We start from the raw sequence: 21,646 nt of genomic DNA on the forward strand, positions 1-21,646 counted from the left end.
AAGGACTGAAATTTTAATAACATTCTTTTTTTAAAAATATTTTTATTTAACTTTTTAAATTTTAAAACTACTCTTTAATTTTTATGTTTATCTTAAACTAAATATAATACTAAATTACTGACACTAAATATAATATAATAGTATCGATCTCAATCTCTTTTCTAATAGTCTAATACTACTATGCTAGATACTAGTGAGGAAAAACCGAAAAAGGTACTATGGTCTAATCACAAATGCATTCTTCATTGCGAAAAATGAAAGGAAGCCTTTTTTGTTTAGGCTTTAAACTCGGTCTCCGTTGTTATCACTCCAAGCATTGGAGATATGCCTCTGATCACCGTAGCCCCCTAGCAAGTGCAATAGATTGAAATGCTCGGAGACGTAAATTTCCAATCCCAACGGCTTCAACATAACTACCAAGACCCGGAGGAAAAAAAGAAAAAGAAGTATTTAACAATGAATTACATTTTAAACCCAGAGAAAACAAAAACCACTTTAAGAAAAATGAAAATAAAAAAGGTTTTTGTAAAATTATATCCACACAGCACACAAAGAGTAAAAAACAAAAATAATTTTGTTGAGAAAATACTTAAAATGTGTGCGTGGATTTCCAATCCGCCCAAACTTGAATATTACTATTTTAGAGGGATTGATAAGTTGAGTTGTTGAAGTGTATAGAAGATTGTGATTGGAATAGTAGGGAGTTAAAAAGAGAAGGAGAGGGTGTCCCAATTATTAAGAAGGAAGGATAAGACATAAGGAGAGAGCGTATCAATAGAATTGGAAGAAGCATCGAGTAGGTTGTGACTTGTGAGCGAAAATGAACGACGCAGATGTCTCCAAGCAAATCCAGCAGATGGTCCGCTTCATCCGTCAGGAAGCTGAGGAGAAAGCCAACGAGATCTCTGTCTCCGCCGAAGAAGTAACCGCCTCAAAACCCTACTTCTGCTTCTTTCTCTGCTTTTCCTACTCGATCGCAATTTTCACTCCTTTTCTTCCCTTGCAGGAATTCAACATCGAGAAGCTGCAGTTAGTTGAAGCAGAGAAGAAGAAGATCAGGCAAGAGTACGAGCGCAAACAGAAGCAAGTCGAAGTTCGCAAGAAGATGTAACTAACTACCCATAACTTTTACCCTCTCTTTCTTTTTTCTCTCGATCCCTATGATTTTTTCGTCTCTTGTCATTATCTATTCAATTCTGGAGAGCAATTCTCGCCCTAATTTATATGTTAACACATTAATTAAGGATATTTGCATTATGATTCCACCATGCTTAACCATATTGATTACTGCTAAAGCTTGATTTATGCCCATAGTAGATCCTTGTCTTGCTATTCAGTGACATCAATAATTAACATTACCTCCATTTTGATCTTGTTCAATAATACAGCTAGAGGTTTGTTTTAATTTTTGTTTTGGGGGGCTAGTTACTTGAATTCGAGGCTATTGCTGACAATATATGAAGGAGAGAAATTGTAGCAAAATTGGCGAGATTGAGGGTTTTAGTTTTGGTGGCGCAATTTGTTTGGGGTTCTAATGTACTCTATCCTGCAGTATTGCCATTATTCTGACTTGTAAAATTAGTGCTAGTTGGGATGGTTTAAGATGTGGCACAATATTTTTGTTGCAGTGAGTACTCAATGCAGCTGAATGCTTCTCGGATCAAAGTTCTTCAAGCTCAAGATGATGTGGTTAGTTCCATGAAAGATTCTGCATCCAAGGAGCTTTTAAGTGTGAGTCGCAATCATCATGAGTATAGAAACCTTCTGAAAGAACTCATTGTTCAGGTTAGCTTAAATTCCATGTCCTGCTTATTTACATATTCCAATCCAATGTTATGTTATTGGATACTTAATAGATGCAAGTATGCCGAGTGCAAATATAATATAAGCACTGTATGTGAATGTGACAGAGTTTGCTACGGCTGAAAGAACCTTCTGTCTTATTGAGATGTCGGAAAGAAGATGAGCACTTGGTGGAGAATGTACTGGACTCAGCTGCACAGGAGTATGCTGACAAAGCAAAAGTTCATCCACCGGAGATCATTGTTGACAACCAGGTGTATCTTCCACCTGCACCCAGCCATCACAATGCCCATGAACCTTATTGGTAATGTTCAATTTATAATCAACATCCCAAATAACTGTCTTGCTCTGTCAGTCAGGTCCTTTCTTCTTTTCCATATTGTTCCCTCTTTCTCTTGACGTCAGGCCTGCTTTTACTTTTTCTATAATTGTAGCTTATTGAGGATGGTTCCTAAAAGTAAAATTGTATTAGTTATGTTTCTACTTTGATATTGAGATATCAGTTTCAATATACCTGATCCTAATTGTATATCTTGGTGTTCAGCTCTGGTGGGGTGGTGTTAGCTTCTCGAGATGGAAAGATTGTGTGTGAAAATACACTTGATGCACGACTGGATGTGGTATTCCGCAAGAAGCTTCCTGAGGTAGTTATTTGGTCTTCCTCAAGGTCTTATGTTCAGTACATCTCGTGGTAGCCTATCATCAAATTTTCCCCACACACAAATAGAAATAGATCAACTGTAATTTATTTTTCTTTGTTTTTTAATCAACAGTTAATAAATATTCTTGCTCCTTATTGCAGATCCGAAAGCTACTCTTTGGACAAGTTGCTGCTTGAAGACTTTGGTTGTTTTGTTTCGTTGCTCCTGAAATATTTATGTTTGTGGAACGAAGCTTGTCCTTGGATGGATTGAGATTGTCTTCGACATTAGTATCTACCGTGCCATTGGTTCTTCTGCAAACTTATTATTGTTATTGTTAGTCTTTTAAATAAAATCTTTCTTTGACCAGTACTGTTGTCCCCATATTGTTTGCCATTTTAGAAACATCAATAAACTATTTTGATGACAATTTAATCATGTTATATGTACACAAAAAATCAGTCATCAATCTATTAAATATCATGGTAGAATAAACCTTTGTTAATCTAAGCATGTTAAATACATCATCAACTTTTGTGCTTTTGCCCCCACTTCTATCATATCAACATGGCACTAGTTATATACACTGATGCTGATAAAGTATTACTGAGACAGAAATCAACCCAGTATTAATATCACGTCCGTTCTTTATTTTATTTTGTCGTCATTTTTAACATCATATCATTAATGTAGAATGCAGGTGCAGTATGTTGTTGTCAATGTCCAAGCAAGAAAGCATTACTGTTTAGGTGCCTTAAACACTTCTAAAACGAATAGTATAGTTGCTTGAATCTTAGTATTCCTGTTTGATAAATATACACCCACATGATATCTGAATTGACGAGGTATAAATGTTTGAAAGAGAAACGACTAAGAATGTGTTTATTATGAAGATATGTATTAAATTTAAGTTGGTTAGCTGTTTAGTCTGTTAGTTAGTTAGTACTGTTCAGGTAGTTTGTTACAACTTACAATATAGAAGAACAAGTTCTTCATGTATATATAGTTATAATAATGTTTCAAATCCAAGTCTTTTTACGAACCAAAGTCCAACTAAGTTAAACAATAAGACTTAGAATAAAGTTAGTTATAACTGATTTTTGTTATATTAGACTAATTTTGTTAGACTTCGTTAACAAAAAGACTTGGATGTATAATATTATTCATATAATTATATACATATTTGGGAGTTGGGACCCACACTGTACCAATAAACACACAAAATTGTTGCATTCTCGGACTATTTTGATTCGCTTCCATAGAAAAATTGAGCTGCTTGTGCACATGCTCCTCTCCTCGTCTAAATTCAGCTTTCTTCTGCCCAAAATCACATGCTTGGGCAAGATTGATTCTTTTTAAAAAAAAAATTCAGCTACTTTTTCTTTGGGCAATTTTTAGGTGGCAAGGACTGCTTTTCTGACTGTTTCTTCTGCTAGGTAGTATCTGAATTGGAGTTTTTACATTCCTTTTCTAAGTTTATTAAATTTGATGACTTACAGTTTACATATTATTTGAGATGAGACTGGTTGATAAGATAAAAATTGGTTCATGTGAAGGGGAAAGGCGTTGATGATTCCTTGACGATCGAATACATGTTTATCATGGCGAAAAATAAGTATAGTGCCAGACAGTGAAGAGAGTAATAACAAGGTAGTATGATCTTAGTATAAAAAGAAAACCGGAATTTCATGTTATGATGAAGATACAAATGCTTTCTTCATTGCTTATAATAATAGAAGATCCCTGTTTATCAAAGAGAAAAGCAGTAAAGTAATTGAACCAATACTAACAAAAACAAAAACTACTGAACACCACTCTCAAGAACTGGCTGAGTTCTTGTGACAGCTGCAGAAGGCATTTTACTGTTGCCAACCCATCTACTTTCAAGAACCAGATCTTCATTGGCCTGTCTTTCCATGTCCTGAATTCTTTTAGCCTTCACAAGTCTCAAACAAAGAACCCCTACATAAACCACTGCAATCAACCCGAAAAACCCAACCACAAAGCCAATCAGCCACAGATACCATGGCCGCTTCTTCTTCTCCAGAGGCAGAACAATTGAGAAATGACCCTGCTCTCTCGAGTAACACACGCCATGGGAGCCCATCTCGGTAAGATGGAATGTTCCATTGGAGAGGAAGGCCACACACCTTGCCCTTGAAATGACGCCACCCATGAAAGTAACATTGGGGAATATAACAGATATGGGTTTCCCCATTGTGTTGAGAGTGAGGTTCCTCACATTTGTGTCCGTTACATTTGATGCATCGAAAACCATGAATCCAACAACAGAAGAGGCCAGTGAATAGCCTGACAAATTGTAGTAGCGGGAAGACCAATTGCCAAAGTCTTGGTACACAATGGCTAACCTCTTCACATGGGGAATGGACGCTGTTTTTGGTGGGATCCTAAAGTAACCGAAGTTCGCACCTTTGCTCCAGAGCCTCCGGCTTCGAAGGCGAACCACCGATGCATTCATGCCGGAAAGGTTCCGAGGAAGAAGAGCATCGTAGACGGCACCGGTTTGATGGCGGTGCCTGTGTTTGATGAATGATCGTAAAGCGAAATCTTGGACTAATGAATTGAGTGAGTCGCTCGCAGTGTTGTCGAAGCTATGCACCAATGAGAAGGACGAGGAGCAACACAAGGTGAAAATCAAGAACGAGATGAAGGATCCCATTCAACACTATATGCAGCCACCGAAAAGAGCAAAGAAGCAATGGAGATAAGTGTTTTAAGGCAAAGACGGTCTAATGAATGAGTAAGTGGGGATGTTAATGGAAAATAGAGCACCAAGTCCAATGATGGTTGCTTTCCACAAAGAAGAAAGCATGCAGAGGTTTGGGTCCCAAGCATGACTCCAGAGTCTAGAGAGAGAGAGAAGACTCAAAAGTCTTTGATTAACTTTGTGGCAGTGATGATTTAAGGGTGTTGTGCTTAGTGGCTCGTGGCGCCTGTCTCTGTGTGAGTTTGAGAAAGAATCTTTGTTACTTGTTTTGGTATCACTACTCACAAGTCACAAGAATGTGAGAAGCTACTTTAGGCATGCGTTGATGCCTCGTTTTATCTCCTCGGTCCTCACTCCTCACTCAGACGCAAATTTAGCCTATGATATCATGAAAATTAAATGGTTAATGATGAAATCCACTCAGCAACATGAAAAAGAAAAGAAAAGAAAAATAAAGCCGTGAAGTTTGGCCCATTGTGAAAATCCATGATTCGTAGAACTTCTTCCATGGATGAAATCATGAAGGTATCCAGGTCCAAGAATGAAGGCCCAGACCACAGGAAATAAGCTTCGACTATTGACCCAAATGATATACGGATCCAACCCAACATCAGTGGACCCTACTACCTTATAAACCTCCCTGTTAGTCCAAAATAAAAATAAAGCCCCTTAAAATTTCAAGCATAATGGAATTTAGGATTTAATTTTTATAGTTTAAACTCATATAGTTCTATTTACTTGTTTAGAAAGCTCTTAACCTTAACAATGGAGGTTTAGTTGTTCATGGTGCAGAAAAATTTTAGTAGAGAAAAGTGTAAAATGCGAAAGAGAGAAGAAGGGACCCTAGGCTAAGATATCTTCTCTTTTTATATCTAATCCTAATTAATGTTAAATAAAATTTTTAAAACCTAAAAATATATTTTCTTAATTCAAAACACAAAAAAAGATTGAATTAAAGCCTAAAGATTTGATGTAATTCACGTGGAAGCTTTACTCTTTCAGCACATTGGCGCCAAACTTGAACTGAGTAAAGTTTGACACCACGTTTATATGAAGACGCACGCATTCCAACCTTCCTGGCGCCAAACGCCGGGATATGGCATTTGGTAGGGGTGGGCATGGTTTGGATTTTTATAAATCCAAACTGGATCCACTTCAAAACCAGTTTTATGGTTCATGAAACCAAACCAGAACTAGATTGAAGAGAGAAATCGGTTCTAAACCGGTTTGAAAAAAAATCAATTTTAAACCGATTTTAGAATTTAAATCCAGTTTTTTTAAAATCCAAATCTAAAATCTGATTTTTTTATAAAATCCAGTTTTAAAACCAATTTTTGAAAATCCAGTTTTAAAATCAGTTTTTTCAACCAAAAATCCAATTTTAAAACTAGTGTTTAAAAATTCAATTTTCAAACCAGATATTTTAACAAAAAATTCAATTTTCAAACCATAATTTTTAAAAGTAAAATTAATACTAAAGTTATTTTAAAGTGTATAGATTCATTAATATTAAATTTTGCAACAAAATGTCTTATTAGCAACCTTTCCCTGCCAAAGACTAAAGCCACTCCCTCAAAGTAGAAGCAAAGCTTCGATATAACTTTTTTTTCATCCCCAGCCACATGAGAATGAAAAAGAATACAAAAAAAAGGGACAAAACAAAAATATGGGATTGGATGAGAGATACAAATATTCAAATAAGCTTCAAAAAATTCAATAGTCTTGAGTTAAAAAAAAAGGGGATGGAAAACAAGGTTCTCAGCACAAATTAGCAACCATCACACAGAGAAAATTGTCGGCATCATCAATAGTGAGAGTAGCCCCTGCATTAACTAGTAAAGTAGGTACGTCTTCATGTCCATTCTTGATGGCTTCTAGTAAGGGAGTAGCCCCAAATTTATCTGATGCAGATGGTTGTTTAAAGTTTAAACCAAACTCAATATTTTGACTTCAATACAACACATTCAAAAAATAAAAAGATTGTCCACAATCACCTTAAAATGGAAAAAGTTCAAAAGCTAACCTGGTAAATTGATATTTACTCCTTGCTCAACTACAAGGGAAGAAATATCTACATATCCTTTTGAGGTAGAGATATGTTGTGATTGTAACCATAAAACACATAATTAAAATGTTAGCTTGTCACCACTGTATTATGTGTCGAAAATTCAAAATCTTGATCATACTATTCCTCTTATCTTCTTTCTCAACAAATTTATCAAGACTCACTCACTCACATGCGAAGAACAAGATTCAACCAATCCTACTCATAGAGTGCGAGTCAGATTAGATTTGAGGGAATGCTACAAAGATTATATATAGTATAGACAAGACTTGAACTTGCATAATAAGGAAATATCTTAGATAAGAGCAAAATAATATCTTAGATAAGAGCAAAATAATAAGGAAAAAATGAACTTGCATTCAAATCATACAAGGTTCTCAGCACAAATTAGCAACCACATAAAAGTAAAACATCCCAGCCTAGTTTCTTATCAAAACAGCCCAGTTTCAATAACAATTTCAGCAATTTTGCAATAATTTATATACTTGTTGCATTTTCCCCATGCAATATGAGTCTCACAGCAAATTGAATTGAGTTAAATTTGGTGATGATCACTACTATGCTAATTTTAACGAATGAGAAAAATGCATGCATGTATATAGAATTATAGATTGTAGAGCATCCCTCCATCACCAAAGTATCTCTAGTTAGTTAGATATATTCACTCACATTTCAGCCACTCTTTAAAAATAGATTAACTAATCAAAATAGAAAGCTTTCACTCCATGCCATACATAGAATATTACTTACTCACATCATATAAATCAAAGTAGCAAATTAAATATATAAACAAGTAAAGTAAGAGAAATCCATCATGGGATCATGTTCTTCTCATTCAAAAGAATACTTAATCTGTAATTTGGTGTTAGAAAATAGGAATGCATGAGTGTACATTTGAATTCAAATTAGGATTCATGATGGGCAGATAGTAGATTCACCGTAAATGTAGTCAAGGATAGCAACGACACCGAAAACAAAGGCTTGATCGATCCCTAGATTGACGACTACATGGTACACATCCTGGAAACAGAGAACTAGAACAGGGGCTACTGCTTGTTCTGCTTGTTCTGGTTCAGTTTCACAAACTTTGTTGTACTCCTGGGTAGAAAAACAAAATCTACAATGCAATCAATTGCAAAATCAGACACGACAACCCAAAATTCCACTAGAAGAAGAACAAGCAGAGGTAATGGTACTAACGCTATGACCCGCTGGCAAGAAGCACGAGCAGAGGCGAATGGAAAGCCCACACCTGTGACGGCAAGTTGGCGAAACGGAGACGGTGAAACCAAAGAATGACAACGGCGAACGAGAAAGGAGAAGACCGAAGGAGAAGCGCCGAAGGAGAAGACGCCACAGTTGAAGGAGAAGCGCTGAAGGAGAAGCGCGACACCACAGTTGAAGGAAAAGCACGACGCCACAGTTGATTTGTGCGTGGTGTGAATTGTGAACTGGTTCACCGAATTAGGGTTTTTCCAAATTTGGATCCTAATTCGGATTTGGATCCAGACCTGGATTTAAGTTGGTTAAATGGTTTGGATTAAAAAACCAAACCATAAAATTGATGCAATGTGGTTTGGATTTTTTTTAAAAACTGGTTTTTTTAAAATGGTTTGGTTTGGATTGGGTTTAAAATCCAAGATTTGAATTTTTTTGCCCAGCCCTAGCATTTGGCGCCACCATGGTCGCAACAAATTGGAGCTTTATAGTGATCCTAGCGCTAAACTTGAGCTAGATGAAATTTGGCACCATCTTGCTGCGTGAAATTGACTCCTTTTTTTTTTCTCTAACTCTGCCAAATTTCATTTAGTGTTACCAACATCTCATTAGTTAGTTATCCACTTCGCAAATCCTTCTCACTATCCACTTAACTTATTCAACATGTTCACCTCTATTCCAAATCTTAAAAACTCGCTAACGGATCCTAAATATGGGTTAAAGAGGTTTGGAAAGCTAGATAATAGGTTTAAATCTAAAAAATACAACCTTTTCAAAATAGGGTACGCGAGCACCCTCCGCAAATGTGGGTTTTCAAAACAGAGGGGGTGGCTCGTATACACATAGACACCACCGTGTACGCACACATTCAAAGTTTGACCATTCTCACGTACGCATGCCTCATGCGTACGCATGAACGTGAAAATTGACAGAGTTGCATACGCATCCACCTCATGCATATGCGAGTGTGTTGAATAAAGAGGATTCTCACGTACGCATGCATATTTTTGTGTACGCATGCCTTGTGTTTTTCCAAAAAAAGCTGTTAAGTCTGCAGAAATCAGTTTTTTATACACCCAACTTCGAATGCACATAACTTTTTCGTTAAAAATCATTTTTAGTCCGTTCTTTTAACGTTGTAAACTTCACGGATCTAAATCTCATTCAAGACATTTATAAATTTTGAAGGTCCATAAGCCAAGTTATGGTCTGACGAAGTTGGTCAAAATCAGTTTTTTACCCCAAAACACCAAACCTAAAATTTTCCAAAATCCTCAATCTTAAATCAATTTAACTAGAACCAAATCAATACCAATTGTCCCTCCAGCATTTCTCAATCAATCCACACTAATCATTCAATTTAATTCACAATCCACACTAATCATTCCAAAAATTTGATATCTGAAAGGGATATATGCTGAACAAACATCTTCATCCTTGATTTGTTCAGCTTACCTCCCTATAAGCTGTGTTGTTTCCCTATCTCACATTAGCATAGTTATACTTCCTATTCTATCATAGGCCATAACTTCAACCTTGTACCTATTATAAAATATGCAATACCAATTGTCAAAAAGGATTTTCTCTTAATAAATTCCCCTGCCAAATAGTTCAATAGACCAATAAAATAGGATCAATTCTTTACAATTCATGCAAGTAAGTTAATGTTAATTAAATTGCATTGAAATGTCACTTGAAAACATTATTCTTTGAAATCTATTAGAGGCATCCAAATTAAGTCTTGTCTCATACCTAAGGGATGCACTGCCATGTGTATGACCACACTTGAAACATTTATATCGATTTTCAATCGGGGTTTCTACTTTCTTTGGACACTTGCTACACGATTTGTAAAACTAATCGTTGTTGCCAGCATTGATAGAGATAACGGTTCCGCCAATCCATATAGGACCTTTTTGCACCAAGTCAAGGTGTAAGTATCAAACCATCATTGTTGAGTTTAGTGAATGCCTAATACACTTAGTTATTAGTAAAAGTGTTAGCTAATTGGACCACTGTTGAATTGAGTGCGTCTTCTATTGATTTTACTATGACACCTCCTTGTTTCAGTTCTGCAGCACCAGATTGCACACCATGACCAGAGACCTAACTAATCCTGACCGAATTAGACCTTACACTGCCAAGCAAGCAGCACATTGACTGTTAACCTTTTTCGAGTTTTAGAGACATCAAAGTGGCTCTGAATCGATACTTTATCTGAAAACATAAACAATAAGAATCAGTTTTGCCTTTAGTAAACATGGCTTTATCACATACCAATTTTAGTAAACAAATCACTTTTACTAATGGAGTGGGTTAGGAATTTTAACATGTTGATTCATACCATTCCATCGGCTGGGTTTAAAGAACTGCAACACCACTATCAGTGGTTCAACCCTGCCATCTTCAAGATGGGAAAGTATGTGATTGACCATGTCACCAAATACACAATCAAGATTATTGTTACTGCGAACACAAAACCCATACAAATCCACATTAAACTGATGTATACTATTTCAAACAACACAAAACTTGTCTATTTTATTCAAGAAACTTACTCTAGGTCTGCTATCACAACCACCATACGTTTTGTTTCCTTTTCTTTGCTTGTGATTATATCCCTTGGGTCCTCCTTCCCAACAAACCTCCCCGATTATGTCTAACGAATAATGAATGATACCAAATAAGTCATAATATCAATGATACTGGAAAGGATGGTTACTATCTAAAGAAACATACAAAGTAGTTGCTTACCCAATAGTTGAGAATCATCAAGCTTTTCAACAGCAAGGAGCTCTGGGATAGGCTTCAAGCAGAAGGGTTCAAGAGGAAAACTTGGACACAAATAACAACTGTTCTGTGGGAAAAGTTCAAAGTCCACCGATTTCTTGTTGTTTTAATCTTCTCCATCTTATCCACAACTATGAAGTTACTCATAGTGTACATTTTAAACTCCTAAAAAAAAACCCCTCCACTTCTTGAATAAACCTTTATTGATTGACGCTTAGATCCTTCCTTCCTAGAAAAAAATCCATTTGCTATAAGAATCTCATTTATCAACAACGAACTGAAATGAAGTAAATAAAGTTAACAGCTTACCTTAATATCTTGAAGTACCATCTCTATGCTATTAACTTCCTTTTGGTTGTACCTATTTGAATTTTTCCATATATGAACAACATACACCTGAAATTTCCATTCAAGTATCTTGGCATTGACATTCATTAGCATATCATACCCTTCAGACATTTTTACGCAGGTTTGAAAAAAATTAGACTGCTCTGTGTTTATTGGTGAGAAAGTATTTCACTACCTTTTATACTATAATTTGAAATATTTGATTTATATCCATTGAGAACGGGCTGGGTTGGTATACTACTCTACATATTGACTCATTTTACTGTGTTGTATTAGATTACCAGATGTCATTAGATTAAGAGATACACTTGTCAAGCAAATGATGATCCACATGTCAACCAAAGACCACTACTACACTCCTATTATATATTAACTAGTGTGTTTTCCGCGTGAAGCGCGGGCTGTTTTTATAAATCTATTTCATCGTTTAATTTTTTTATTTATGGATAAAGAATTTTATACATGAACGATAAAATTTTTACACGTTATACGAAATGAGAGATTAATCTCTTTTTATTATATTGATATACAAAAATACTATTTGTACAATAGAATTAGTCATTAATATATTTGTATATAAATATATGTGTAATTTAATTTATTTTTAATATGTATTTTATATTAGTGACTAATTTTAATAACTGATTCTAGTGTACACGTAGTATAGTCGATATATATAGTAGGGTGCTTTATTTTGCATATATATACCTCCAAGAGAGGCATGCCTATATATAGGTCAGAGTACATGAACTGAACCCTTATGAATGCCTAAAAATATTTTAATTTAAGATCACAATAATGTTGGATATAATTAATTGTATGTTCAATCATAAAAAGTTGATCATCAAATTAATTGCCCTCCATTACTCACTCTAAGTATCAACGTTAATAGAATAGGGTTACGTTGTGTGTCTCCTGTGCGTTTTCACTCTTATCAACAACAGTATACATACGTCAATGTAGCAAAGTCTGATCGATAACGAAAAAAACAAAGGAAAGTAAATAAATTTTTACTTAGTGCACGGTCTTGAATATTTTCAGATGTGTTGTCGTAGAAGAAGTTACTGAGAATTGTGCACGTTACTTAAATAGACACGTTTTTTGTTTATAAGGTGAGTGGACCAAAAGTAGTAGCTACCTAAATCAAAGGAAGGCATTGCGTGAATGTTTTCATCGTAATAGAAAAATTAACGGTCCAACAGCTCAGCTGGTGTAATGTGAGAGTGTTATATAGTACAAAGACATTTACCATATGGTAGCATTATTATTGTTATTATTATTATTAATATTGTTATTGTTATTATTATTTCTTGTGGTACCTCTTAACTAGCCTTTATAAGGGGAGAGTGCTTCACGCACGTTCCCCTCATCAACCACCACGTTGTCATTTTTATTAATATCATGAACAACTCAGAGATGCAACTAAGGGATTATATTCAATCCTCAGGGTCATTCCCTTGGTTGGACAATCTTTGCCTAACACTGTGCCTTGTCTAAATTTTGATATGTGATTCTAACAGCTATCTCCCACATTTTTTTTATTTTTTTGTTTTTTATCTTTATCATCATCAATCTCGGATCAGAATACTGAATAAGAATAACCACTTCTCTTTTAATCTTTTATTAATTATTACCCACTCCCCTCTCTACTACTACTAGCGTTCTAGCTTCAATCTTTGGTAATTATTAATTGGAAAAGTACGAGGAGCCAATGAAATATTTATACAATGTGTACAATGGAAGTTTAGGGAGTATTAGAAATATAATCATTAGTGTTACATTTTCTCATCATTTGGGATGAGCGGTATCATAACATGGTATTAGAACACTAGATCCGAAAGGTCAAGAGTTAGATCTTTGGTGAATCCCAAAATCAGTTTAAACTTTTGATTTGGGAAGATGTTTAATATCGCTAGTACTCGGATGGTTATTCTAGATAGTATGAAGGATGTTCATTTTGTAACTCAATAATCCATTGTACACATTGTACAAATAGTCTATTGTCTCTCTAGCGGAATTCTTATTAATTTATTACGTTGCAATAGAGTCCCAAACTTGGAGTAGTGGTATAATGTCCACTCCATTTCTGATCGAATCTCTAAACTACCATTTAATTAATTAGCCATAGTTCTAATGAACCGGTCCAAGCAAAGGAATCTATATTTTGTATATTCTTCTCACCAAAACTGGGTTGACGAAGCATAATGCAACCTTGAGGAATTCGTGTGGGTCTGTCGTTGCTTTACACTCTAAATAGATATTGACATATAACAACAATATTCTTTTTTTTTTTTATGAAACAATAATTTGATTAGTAGTCAATACTTAATTAGTATTTGGAATATCACTTTCAGGCCCAACTTCACTCCTATTCTAACATAATATTTAGTACATATTTAATTCATTTGTTTCTATTTCATTAGACACAATTCTTTTTATGATAAATAATAATATAGAGTATAGAAAATATTCAAATAGCAAATTTTTTAAAAGTATATTATTTGAAGAAAATACTTTAATATCATGACACCTAGTGAACTCTTCTTCATCCATGATGTATATGTATAACCCAATCAATTCATTTATCATTATTATAACAATTATATATTATTTTTTAATAAATAGAGTTTTTTCATTATGTAAAATTCAAACAAAAAATATATATTATTTAAGATTTTAAATTTTATTTATTATTCGTGTTATTTCTTTAAGTAAAACTTTAATAATTTAATTAAATTATTACTTGATGTCTTTGTTTTATTAATAAAAAAAAAGTTTATGCAATTAAAATCTAATACGTTTGTCTATTAATTGTTTTAATCATTTTAAATTCTAAGAATTTATTATTCATGCAAACATTTTTTATTAAATCAAAATGTCAAAATTTTTAATTATTATAGCAAAAAATTATTCTAAAATTTAAAACACTATAAATCATCAAATTACTTTCACATATAAAACACCCAATTGATTTTTCTTTAAAAAACTCATTTGCCTATAAATTAGTAATAAAATACATGATTGACTTTCTCTAACAATAACTGAAGTATTTTACATAACATACTGAAAATATCAGCAGAAAAATATATAATGATCAAAACCAAATTCTCATGGCCTTTACATTTAAAATGACACCAAAACAAAGAATTTATTCATTCAATAAAACCATGGCCTTCACATTTAACATGATTTATCAGTATCTCAACAGAAGTTACATGACTTGTTGCTTAACCGAAATCAATTGAAAATGAAGTTATGAAAATAATCTATGGCTTTTGGTATGTAAATACATGGGTTCATGGAAACAAAAATCAAAGAGTTATCCTCAACCTTCTATTACTTTTATAGGTCCAATAACAAATACAAAACCATAACCTATCTTTGGTGTGACCTACAAATGCATATTTATCAATCGAACCTAAGCATAACATACATATCCTAAACTTCTAAGTTACCATTTCGTAGTTCATGCTTTTAGGGCTAAAATTACTTTAATTGGAATGATTCAACTTCAAAGTAGTACAATGAAATAATAAAACTCAAAACACTTTATAAGCAATAACAACAAAGAGCACAAAACGTCCCCAAAAAATCAAAAGTAAGATAAGAAAAAAGTATTTATCTAAGACCCTTCATTAACAGTATGAGAAACATAGGAGATTACCCTACTTGCTAAGAGACTGCCTGCTTTTCTATCATTAAAGAAGCAAGTTCTCATTTCTTAGAATTGGTCCTCTTACTCATTTGTTAGAATTTTTGTCTTTACTGTTGTTGCTGTTTCAGTCCAAGAAAAAACCATTAATTAATACTTGAGTGTTAATACCTTAATCAGGTCATTAATTAATTATTTCTATGAACACATCACTAAAATTAAATTGGAAATTTCATTTACCCTATTTGCAAGAAAGGCTCAGGTTGACAATCCATAGGGTTTTCCATAGCTTTTAGATTGAACCCTTTTGCCTCAAGCTGAAAATTGAATTTTAATTTTTCAAGAAAATAAATTAATTTAAAAATGTGTTCATTAATTAAATTAATTAAACAAATATGACAACAGGCATGTATCCTCCGTAGCTAGAATTGTTGCAATAATAATTCCTATGCTGAAATGTTTGGTGTATGTTATATTTCAAAACCTTGAGCCTAAGTTGCTTATTCATATCTCCAAGATGGCGCTCCTGCAAGATCAATGAAAAATACAAAAATTGAGAATAATAGCATGCAAGTTCGATATAGAAAAATATCTCATACGTTCAGCCAAATTATATTTAGATTTACGGTTCAAGACAACATGATTTTTCCACCTTAACTTCATGCTAAAAAGCAGAACCTCTACAAAATTCTAGTATCTAAAATTCTAAATAGCAGTAAGCAAAAATGAGTCACAAAACAGTGAGCATTTAACTAAACTTTCGGAACAAATAAAATCCATCCCCACCTCCCAGGCATATCTCATACCTGATAACCATAACAATTCATAATCTACATTGATGTTTGTCATGAAGGCATGATCACCATGAAACTGTCACCAAATTCTTTGATCAGAAAGCTCTTTTCTCGATATTTATTCATGGAAGCTATATCCAACCTTCGCTGGATTGCAGCAGCAGCCTATAGTGACAAAGAGCCATTAAAACCAACCAAAGAGCCTCAAATAGTTTAATTTGGGATTCTCACCTCAAAGTTACCAAGCTTGTATTGGTATGCCATTTCCTCCCTCAGTTGAGCTTGCTCTTTCATTGCCTGTGCCTGTAAATGACAGCCTAGAAGTGTGAGAAGAAAAGGACCTTGACATCAACAAAATAATCTAAGAATAGGAGCCACATCAACATAAAAAAGCAATCTGGTAAAAACTAACCATTCCACTTTGCATAGACTGCTTCAAAGCAATCACTTGCTCTTCTTTATGCTTTTCACGTGCTTGCAACAATTCTTGCCTGCAGTGGCAATGAAAAAATGATCATGCTATAATGAAAATAAAGGAATTTAATGTTAAATCATATAAACTACTATATGCCTTGATGGTGTAGATGTTCTGATTTTGTGCAAATAAAAAACAGTTGACAAAGTCAAACAAACAGATTGAGAAAATCCTATGCATAACAAATTTAAAACAATGAGAGTAAAATTTTCCGCTTCATGAATCTAATAAAACCAGGTGCAGTGTAAGTTCAGAGGAAAAGCTTAGACAAATGGAATCAATTTACAATGCCAATAACAAAATCCACNAAAACCTTTACAAAATGAGTATATTTATGTCTAAAATCCCAAATTTAGTCAAATAGATATAACACCTTTATAAGATGAACTATGAAATGCATTTTAAGGTTAAAAATACCACAATTTTTTTTAATCTCATGTCAAGTGTACTTTTGAGGGATCAAATTCCTAATTAGATCTTTAAGTAACTTAATAATCTTCTTATAATGAAAAGCACAAAAAAAAACAAATATAGAAATTTTGATGACCCGTTAAGCTTGAAAGCTTTTCAAAAAATAGAATCACCAAGATAAAATTGTTAGTAAAAAATTTCATCACGAAATAGTAACAGTCCATAATAGTAGAAAATTTGAATCCTGTATCAAATTGATTAAAAAATAGCATTAATATTGTAACTAAAAAAGAAAAAAAATAAAAAATAGAATAGGTGAAAAACAGAGGAATAAATCCATCAACGAAGAAAGCATCATTTTTTGGGTAAGTTTTTGATGTTTTACCTAATATTTACCTCTAATATTTTATAAAACTCAGTAAAACATATTTTATTATAATGAGCACAAATTTTACAAACTGCGTCTTCCTTTGGAATATTAGTCATAGCATTCTCAATGGCTAAAAAGAGAAGAACAAAAGTGAGCATGCATTAAGAGTTTAGAACATGAAACAAAGCTAAAATTAAACACTTATTTTTTGCCTTCTCTTTCTCAAAAACTAAAAAATCAAGAAATGTATCTGAAAAATTATCCAACCACCCAAGAAAATGGATTTGTAAATTTAATAAAAAATCTAAGAAATGTATCAATAGCCTGAAATTGCCGCATATAGACAATAGAACAACTCAATGCACAAATGTTATAATGAAACAACAGAACAATTAAAATGATAAGGAATATGTAAGCTTTCCAATAAAAAAATAAACCAATAAGTATTAAAAAAACCTACAGTAAAAGATATCATCGATCGAAGATGAAAGCACGGAATTTGAAAAATTAAAAACTCATAGTTAGCCTAAGATAAAGATAAAAAGAAAGATGAATTACCATGTGGATTGGAGTTTCACGTCCTACTTCAATAGTAAAAGTCATTGCAATGGAAACATCTATTTTAATAGGTCATAAATCAAATCTTTATATGTCAATGATAGATCAGATGACTAAAATTTACATAAAATACCTTGTACGGATAGGCCTTTGACTCAGCAAAAAAATGCGACAAACACAATAGAACATGACCTGGTTCGCATTTCCTACAAAATACAAAAGTATTTCTTGCTATAGAAAAGATATAAAGAGGATGGTGCCTAGTGACCACAGCTTCTTAAAAGGAATTTTACATTTACATGTAAAAACATATATATACATATTTGAATTAAATTTTCAACACAAATACAAACCTCAATTAGCTCCGCAAGAACATTAAATGTTAATGACGTGGCATTTTTATCATAGAATCTGCCGGAGAGAAGAAATTTGTGATGTAGACATTTCTATCAGCACTACTAAAACATTAGTTATTACAGACGAATTTACAGACAGATTTAGTCTTTATTACACACGGATTTTTGGTTATCGACGAATTTTTACCAGTTACCGATGGATTTTTCCTCTGTAAATTCTCCATTCATTTCCCGAAGGCGACGAACTTTCCGACGGATTTTCCGTCTGAGAATTACAGACAGATTTTCGGACAAATTTTCTGTCTGTAATTACAGACAGATTTTTCAACGAATTTTCTGACGGTAATTGGAACCTTGGAAAATCATCCAAAACTCTGAATACAGACAGAAAATCCGTCTGTAAATCCATCAGTAAAGTAAAATAATTTTTTTTTTAGATTTTTCCATTGCAAAATAAATTTGTTTTCATATAAAATAAATATAAATTTAATAAATACAAATTTTTATTGATGGTACAAATAGAAAAACACACCAGTGAGTACAAAGTGCTTTCTTTATAATAAGAAGCAATTATTTCCATGCCATAATACAAACCGAATACATTAGATGACAAGTAACTACTAGTGGACTCATCAAGATTCAATATCCTAATTTATGGATAGTTTCATTCTTTCTTGAGCTTCTTAGTGATGGTGGCAATATAATGCTTGCTCCAACTCAAGTTTAGTTGGTTGTCTTGATCTATCACCACCAGCATAAGTTCGGGCACCGTACGAACTGCCACCCTTCACTTCATTTATCTCGAACATGCTGCCGCCGAATGTATATCCAATTGAGGCAGTCTATCTCTGCTTCCAATTTAGTAGAGAATTAATTAAGACCAATGAGGCAACAAAATATTTCATATGGGTAGAAATATAACTAGGAACATGTAAATTATAAAATGCAAATCATAAAATCTCAGCTCTTAACTAGAAACATGTAAATTAAAGTTCAATCAGATGTTAGTGTGGTTAATTACCTGCGATTGAATTTGTATGGGGAGAGATGTCCAGATGCATCTCTTGCAGCCCAACCAAGGCAATCTTCTGAACTCATTGTTTTCTTCTCTGTTTCACCATAAACACAATTATTTTTCAATTTTCTTGAAACGTCTTACACATGGATTTATAAGGCAAGTAAGAAGTAGTTAATAAGAACCAACCTGGTTAATAAGTTTTCTTTGTTCTCTTAGCGTTCACAATTTTTTGATGAGGCAAATTCATGAATGGTGTTTATATAGCATAGGATTAAGAAGCTGAATAGTACGAAAGCAGATACCTCATGATGACGAAAGCATGTGATAAAAGTCTACGCCCTCGTTCATGTTATATTAATTTATTTCTCATTTGTTAAGACCAAACTGTGTATTGGAGTATCACTTAACATGTTACACAGTGAGATGGGTAGCAGACTTGAACGCATGCTGCCATCATTGGTGGCTCGTTCTCTTCTGACTTGCTCCATTCGCACCATTAATGAAGACGGTGACACTAAAAGAGTTTATGCAGTTTCATACTATTACAAAAGAGAGAATCAAACATGATGGGAAGAGGGAAAAAAACTGCAAGGACAAGTTAAAAACACCATCAATATCACCTTGTCTAGAAGGCTGACCATGATTACCTTCACCAGCAAATGAATCCTACAAAACACGAAATCAAAGGGGAAAAAACATTTAAACTTTGATCTTAAAAGACTACAGCATGATACATAATCTAAGTAAGCTCCAAATTTACTAAACCATAATAAAACAAAATAGTAAAAAAATATCCCAAGATCACTATCAGTGTCAACTCTTCTTCTTCTCCTTCCTCTTTCAAATTCCTCTGAAAAAATCAAATACTTATTAATTAAGTTAATCATACAATAATAAAGAGCATTCATGGTAGAAGAAACTTAACTTTTCAGAAGTGAAATTCCTATGTTTGATGGAATCAATGGTTATTGGTGGTCCATCTTAGCCGGCCAATTTTGAGATGCTAGAGGCACCACGGAAGAGCAGATATTGTTAGAAGTTGAAAGGGGTTTAACTGGTCGAGCCTTGACATGGTTTCGACTATGGAGTTGGCGCAATCCAGCAGCAGATTGGGAAACCATATATGTGCTCAATCCTACCTGAAATTTGTTCGAAAGAAGTAGAAGAATGGGAAATTGAATGGGAAGAGATTAAGGCTAGGCTAAATCTCGGTCAACAACAACAGCGGTCACAAATTAATAAAAAATCAATCGAATCTGAGCCATCAACCAAACAAGAAAATCGCAGCAGCAATAGCAGAAATTCAAGAAAGAAAAGAGGAAGAAGAAGAAATTAAGCACAAAATAGAAATTGAACAACATAGCAGAGAAGAATTAGAAGAAGAAGAATCAAATTCCAGATCTCAATCACAACCACCACAGCACCAAGAAGGATCAATAGAAATTACAGATTATTACCGAGAAGAAGCATTACCAGAGAAGAAGCCATTAACTGAATTAAATTTCTGTTCTAGACAACATTCATCAAGCTCATATTAACAATGTTCAGCAATGTTCAGCAATCCAGATTAACAATCTAAACATTTCTCAGCTATTCAGAATCAAAACCTAATCTAATCCTATTTTAACAACCTAAAAATCCACTAATCAGAAAACAAATCTAACTAAAATAATTACTAAAATCAAACTAACCAAACAAAATTAATTGAACTCAACAGAAATTAAAAGAATTTTGAAACCAAAACCTGGAAGCAGAGACAACCAAAACCTGGAAAGAAGGATGCCCAGGTCTCTATGGTTCGAACAGGAGGAAAGAGAGAGGTGGTTCTAGACAACATTGTATGTGCTGATTGTTAATCTATAATATAAAACGCAGCCATCAAAGTGAGCTTCCTAAACCTTAGTCTTCAAACTATTTCCCGTTATACAGGAAAATAAAATTAATTCAAAAAAAAAAAAAAAGATGCTAAATTACCTTCAACCTTGGAATGTAATATCTATGTCTGCGAGATTTTGCAGCAGCTCCACCAACGATTCTTCAGACTGAAAGATAATTTTGGCGTTGAGGGAGAAAACAAAATAAAATAAGAATGAAAACTACTATGACTCCGTTCAAATTAACATCAAATTCAAGGTTTCTCATCATATGCGCATGATAGTGTGAAAGTGACCTATTGAAAGAAACTAAGAAAGCAACATTAGATGAAGCTAAAATGTCAGTTACTATTGATAGAAATCCCTACTATATATATATAGTCTATGATTTTTAAATTGCTTTTATAAAATAATTGACACCAGTAGTATAATACTTGACCCAAGTTTCAGTCCAAGAAAAAACCATTAATTAATACTTGAGTGTTAATACCTTAATCAGGTCATTAATTAATTATTTCTATGAACACATCACTAAAATTAAATTG

General features: G+C 33.6%; 3 protein-coding genes and 2 long non-coding RNA genes across 12 annotated transcripts in view; 1 reads left to right on the forward strand and 4 right to left on the reverse strand.

The window, feature by feature from the left end:
• The window catches only part of LOC107630735, a 24,733-nt gene that overhangs the window by 41 nt on the left and 3,046 nt on the right, over positions 1 to 21,646 (reverse strand). The window contains exons 2-7 of one of the 7 annotated variants that reach the window (XR_002359559.1): positions 16,452 to 16,558; positions 16,271 to 16,342; positions 16,182 to 16,204; positions 16,052 to 16,115; positions 15,730 to 15,771; positions 15,376 to 15,562 (exon numbers count right to left, since the gene is read on the reverse strand). Coding sequence is in view for 4 of the 7 variants with exons in the window: in XM_021119118.1 (XP_020974777.1) it covers positions 16,091 to 16,204; positions 16,271 to 16,342; positions 16,452 to 16,530 (265 nt within the window). In the remaining 3 variants the exon portion in view is untranslated. The other 6 variants (XR_002359557.1, XR_002359558.1, XM_021119121.1 and 3 more) reach the window with 6 other exon arrangements.
• LOC107630732 (V-type proton ATPase subunit E) lies at positions 592 to 2,949 on the forward strand. Its single transcript, XM_016333949.2, has 6 exons — positions 592 to 922; positions 1,007 to 1,107; positions 1,629 to 1,785; positions 1,911 to 2,107; positions 2,348 to 2,447; positions 2,606 to 2,949. Exons 1-6 carry the CDS (start codon positions 821 to 823, stop codon positions 2,639 to 2,641), a joined length of 693 nt encoding a protein of 230 aa, XP_016189435.1. The 5' UTR covers positions 592 to 820; the 3' UTR covers positions 2,642 to 2,949.
• Positions 4,335 to 5,505, reverse strand: LOC107633413. Its single transcript, XM_021119117.1, has 2 exons — positions 4,663 to 5,505; positions 4,335 to 4,597 (listed from the first exon to the last, which is right to left on the reverse strand). The coding sequence occupies exons 1-2, from the start codon at positions 5,122 to 5,124 to the stop codon at positions 4,376 to 4,378; spliced, it is 684 nt and encodes a 227-aa protein (XP_020974776.1). The 5' UTR covers positions 5,125 to 5,505; the 3' UTR covers positions 4,335 to 4,375.
• Positions 18,691 to 19,512, reverse strand: LOC107630736. Of its 2 annotated transcripts, none has more exons than XR_001618376.2 (3): positions 19,414 to 19,512; positions 19,231 to 19,318; positions 18,691 to 19,057 (listed from the first exon to the last, which is right to left on the reverse strand). It is a non-coding gene; the product is annotated as an uncharacterized LOC107630736 (long non-coding RNA). The 2 variants fall into 2 exon arrangements; XR_001618374.2 differs by having other exon boundaries at positions 18,691 to 19,060.
• On the reverse strand, positions 19,573 to 21,446 carry LOC110270248. Its single transcript, XR_002359561.1, has 4 exons — positions 21,202 to 21,446; positions 20,972 to 21,084; positions 19,848 to 20,366; positions 19,573 to 19,741 (listed from the first exon to the last, which is right to left on the reverse strand). It is a non-coding gene; the product is annotated as an uncharacterized LOC110270248 (long non-coding RNA).

Source organism: Arachis ipaensis, chromosome B03 (assembly GCF_000816755.2).
Source record: "Arachis ipaensis cultivar K30076 chromosome B03, Araip1.1, whole genome shotgun sequence".
NCBI lineage: Eukaryota > Viridiplantae > Streptophyta > Magnoliopsida > Fabales > Fabaceae > Arachis > Arachis ipaensis.

Coding starts and splice junctions, on each gene's coding strand:
- LOC107633413 (XM_021119117.1), bottom strand. CDS start 5,124: ATGGGATCCTTCATCTCGTTCTTGATTTTCACCTTGTGTTGCTCCTCG. Junction 4,598..4,662: donor GGAACCTCACTCTCAACACA/ATGGGGAAACCC, acceptor CATTTCAAGGGC/AAGGTGTGTGGCCTTCCTCT.
- LOC107630732 (XM_016333949.2), top strand. CDS start 821: ATGAACGACGCAGATGTCTCCAAGCAAATCCAGCAGATGGTCCGCTTC. Junction 923..1,006: donor TCTCTGTCTCCGCCGAAGAA/GTAACCGCCTCA, acceptor CTTCCCTTGCAG/GAATTCAACATCGAGAAGCT. Junction 1,786..1,910: donor TGAAAGAACTCATTGTTCAG/GTTAGCTTAAAT, acceptor TGAATGTGACAG/AGTTTGCTACGGCTGAAAGA.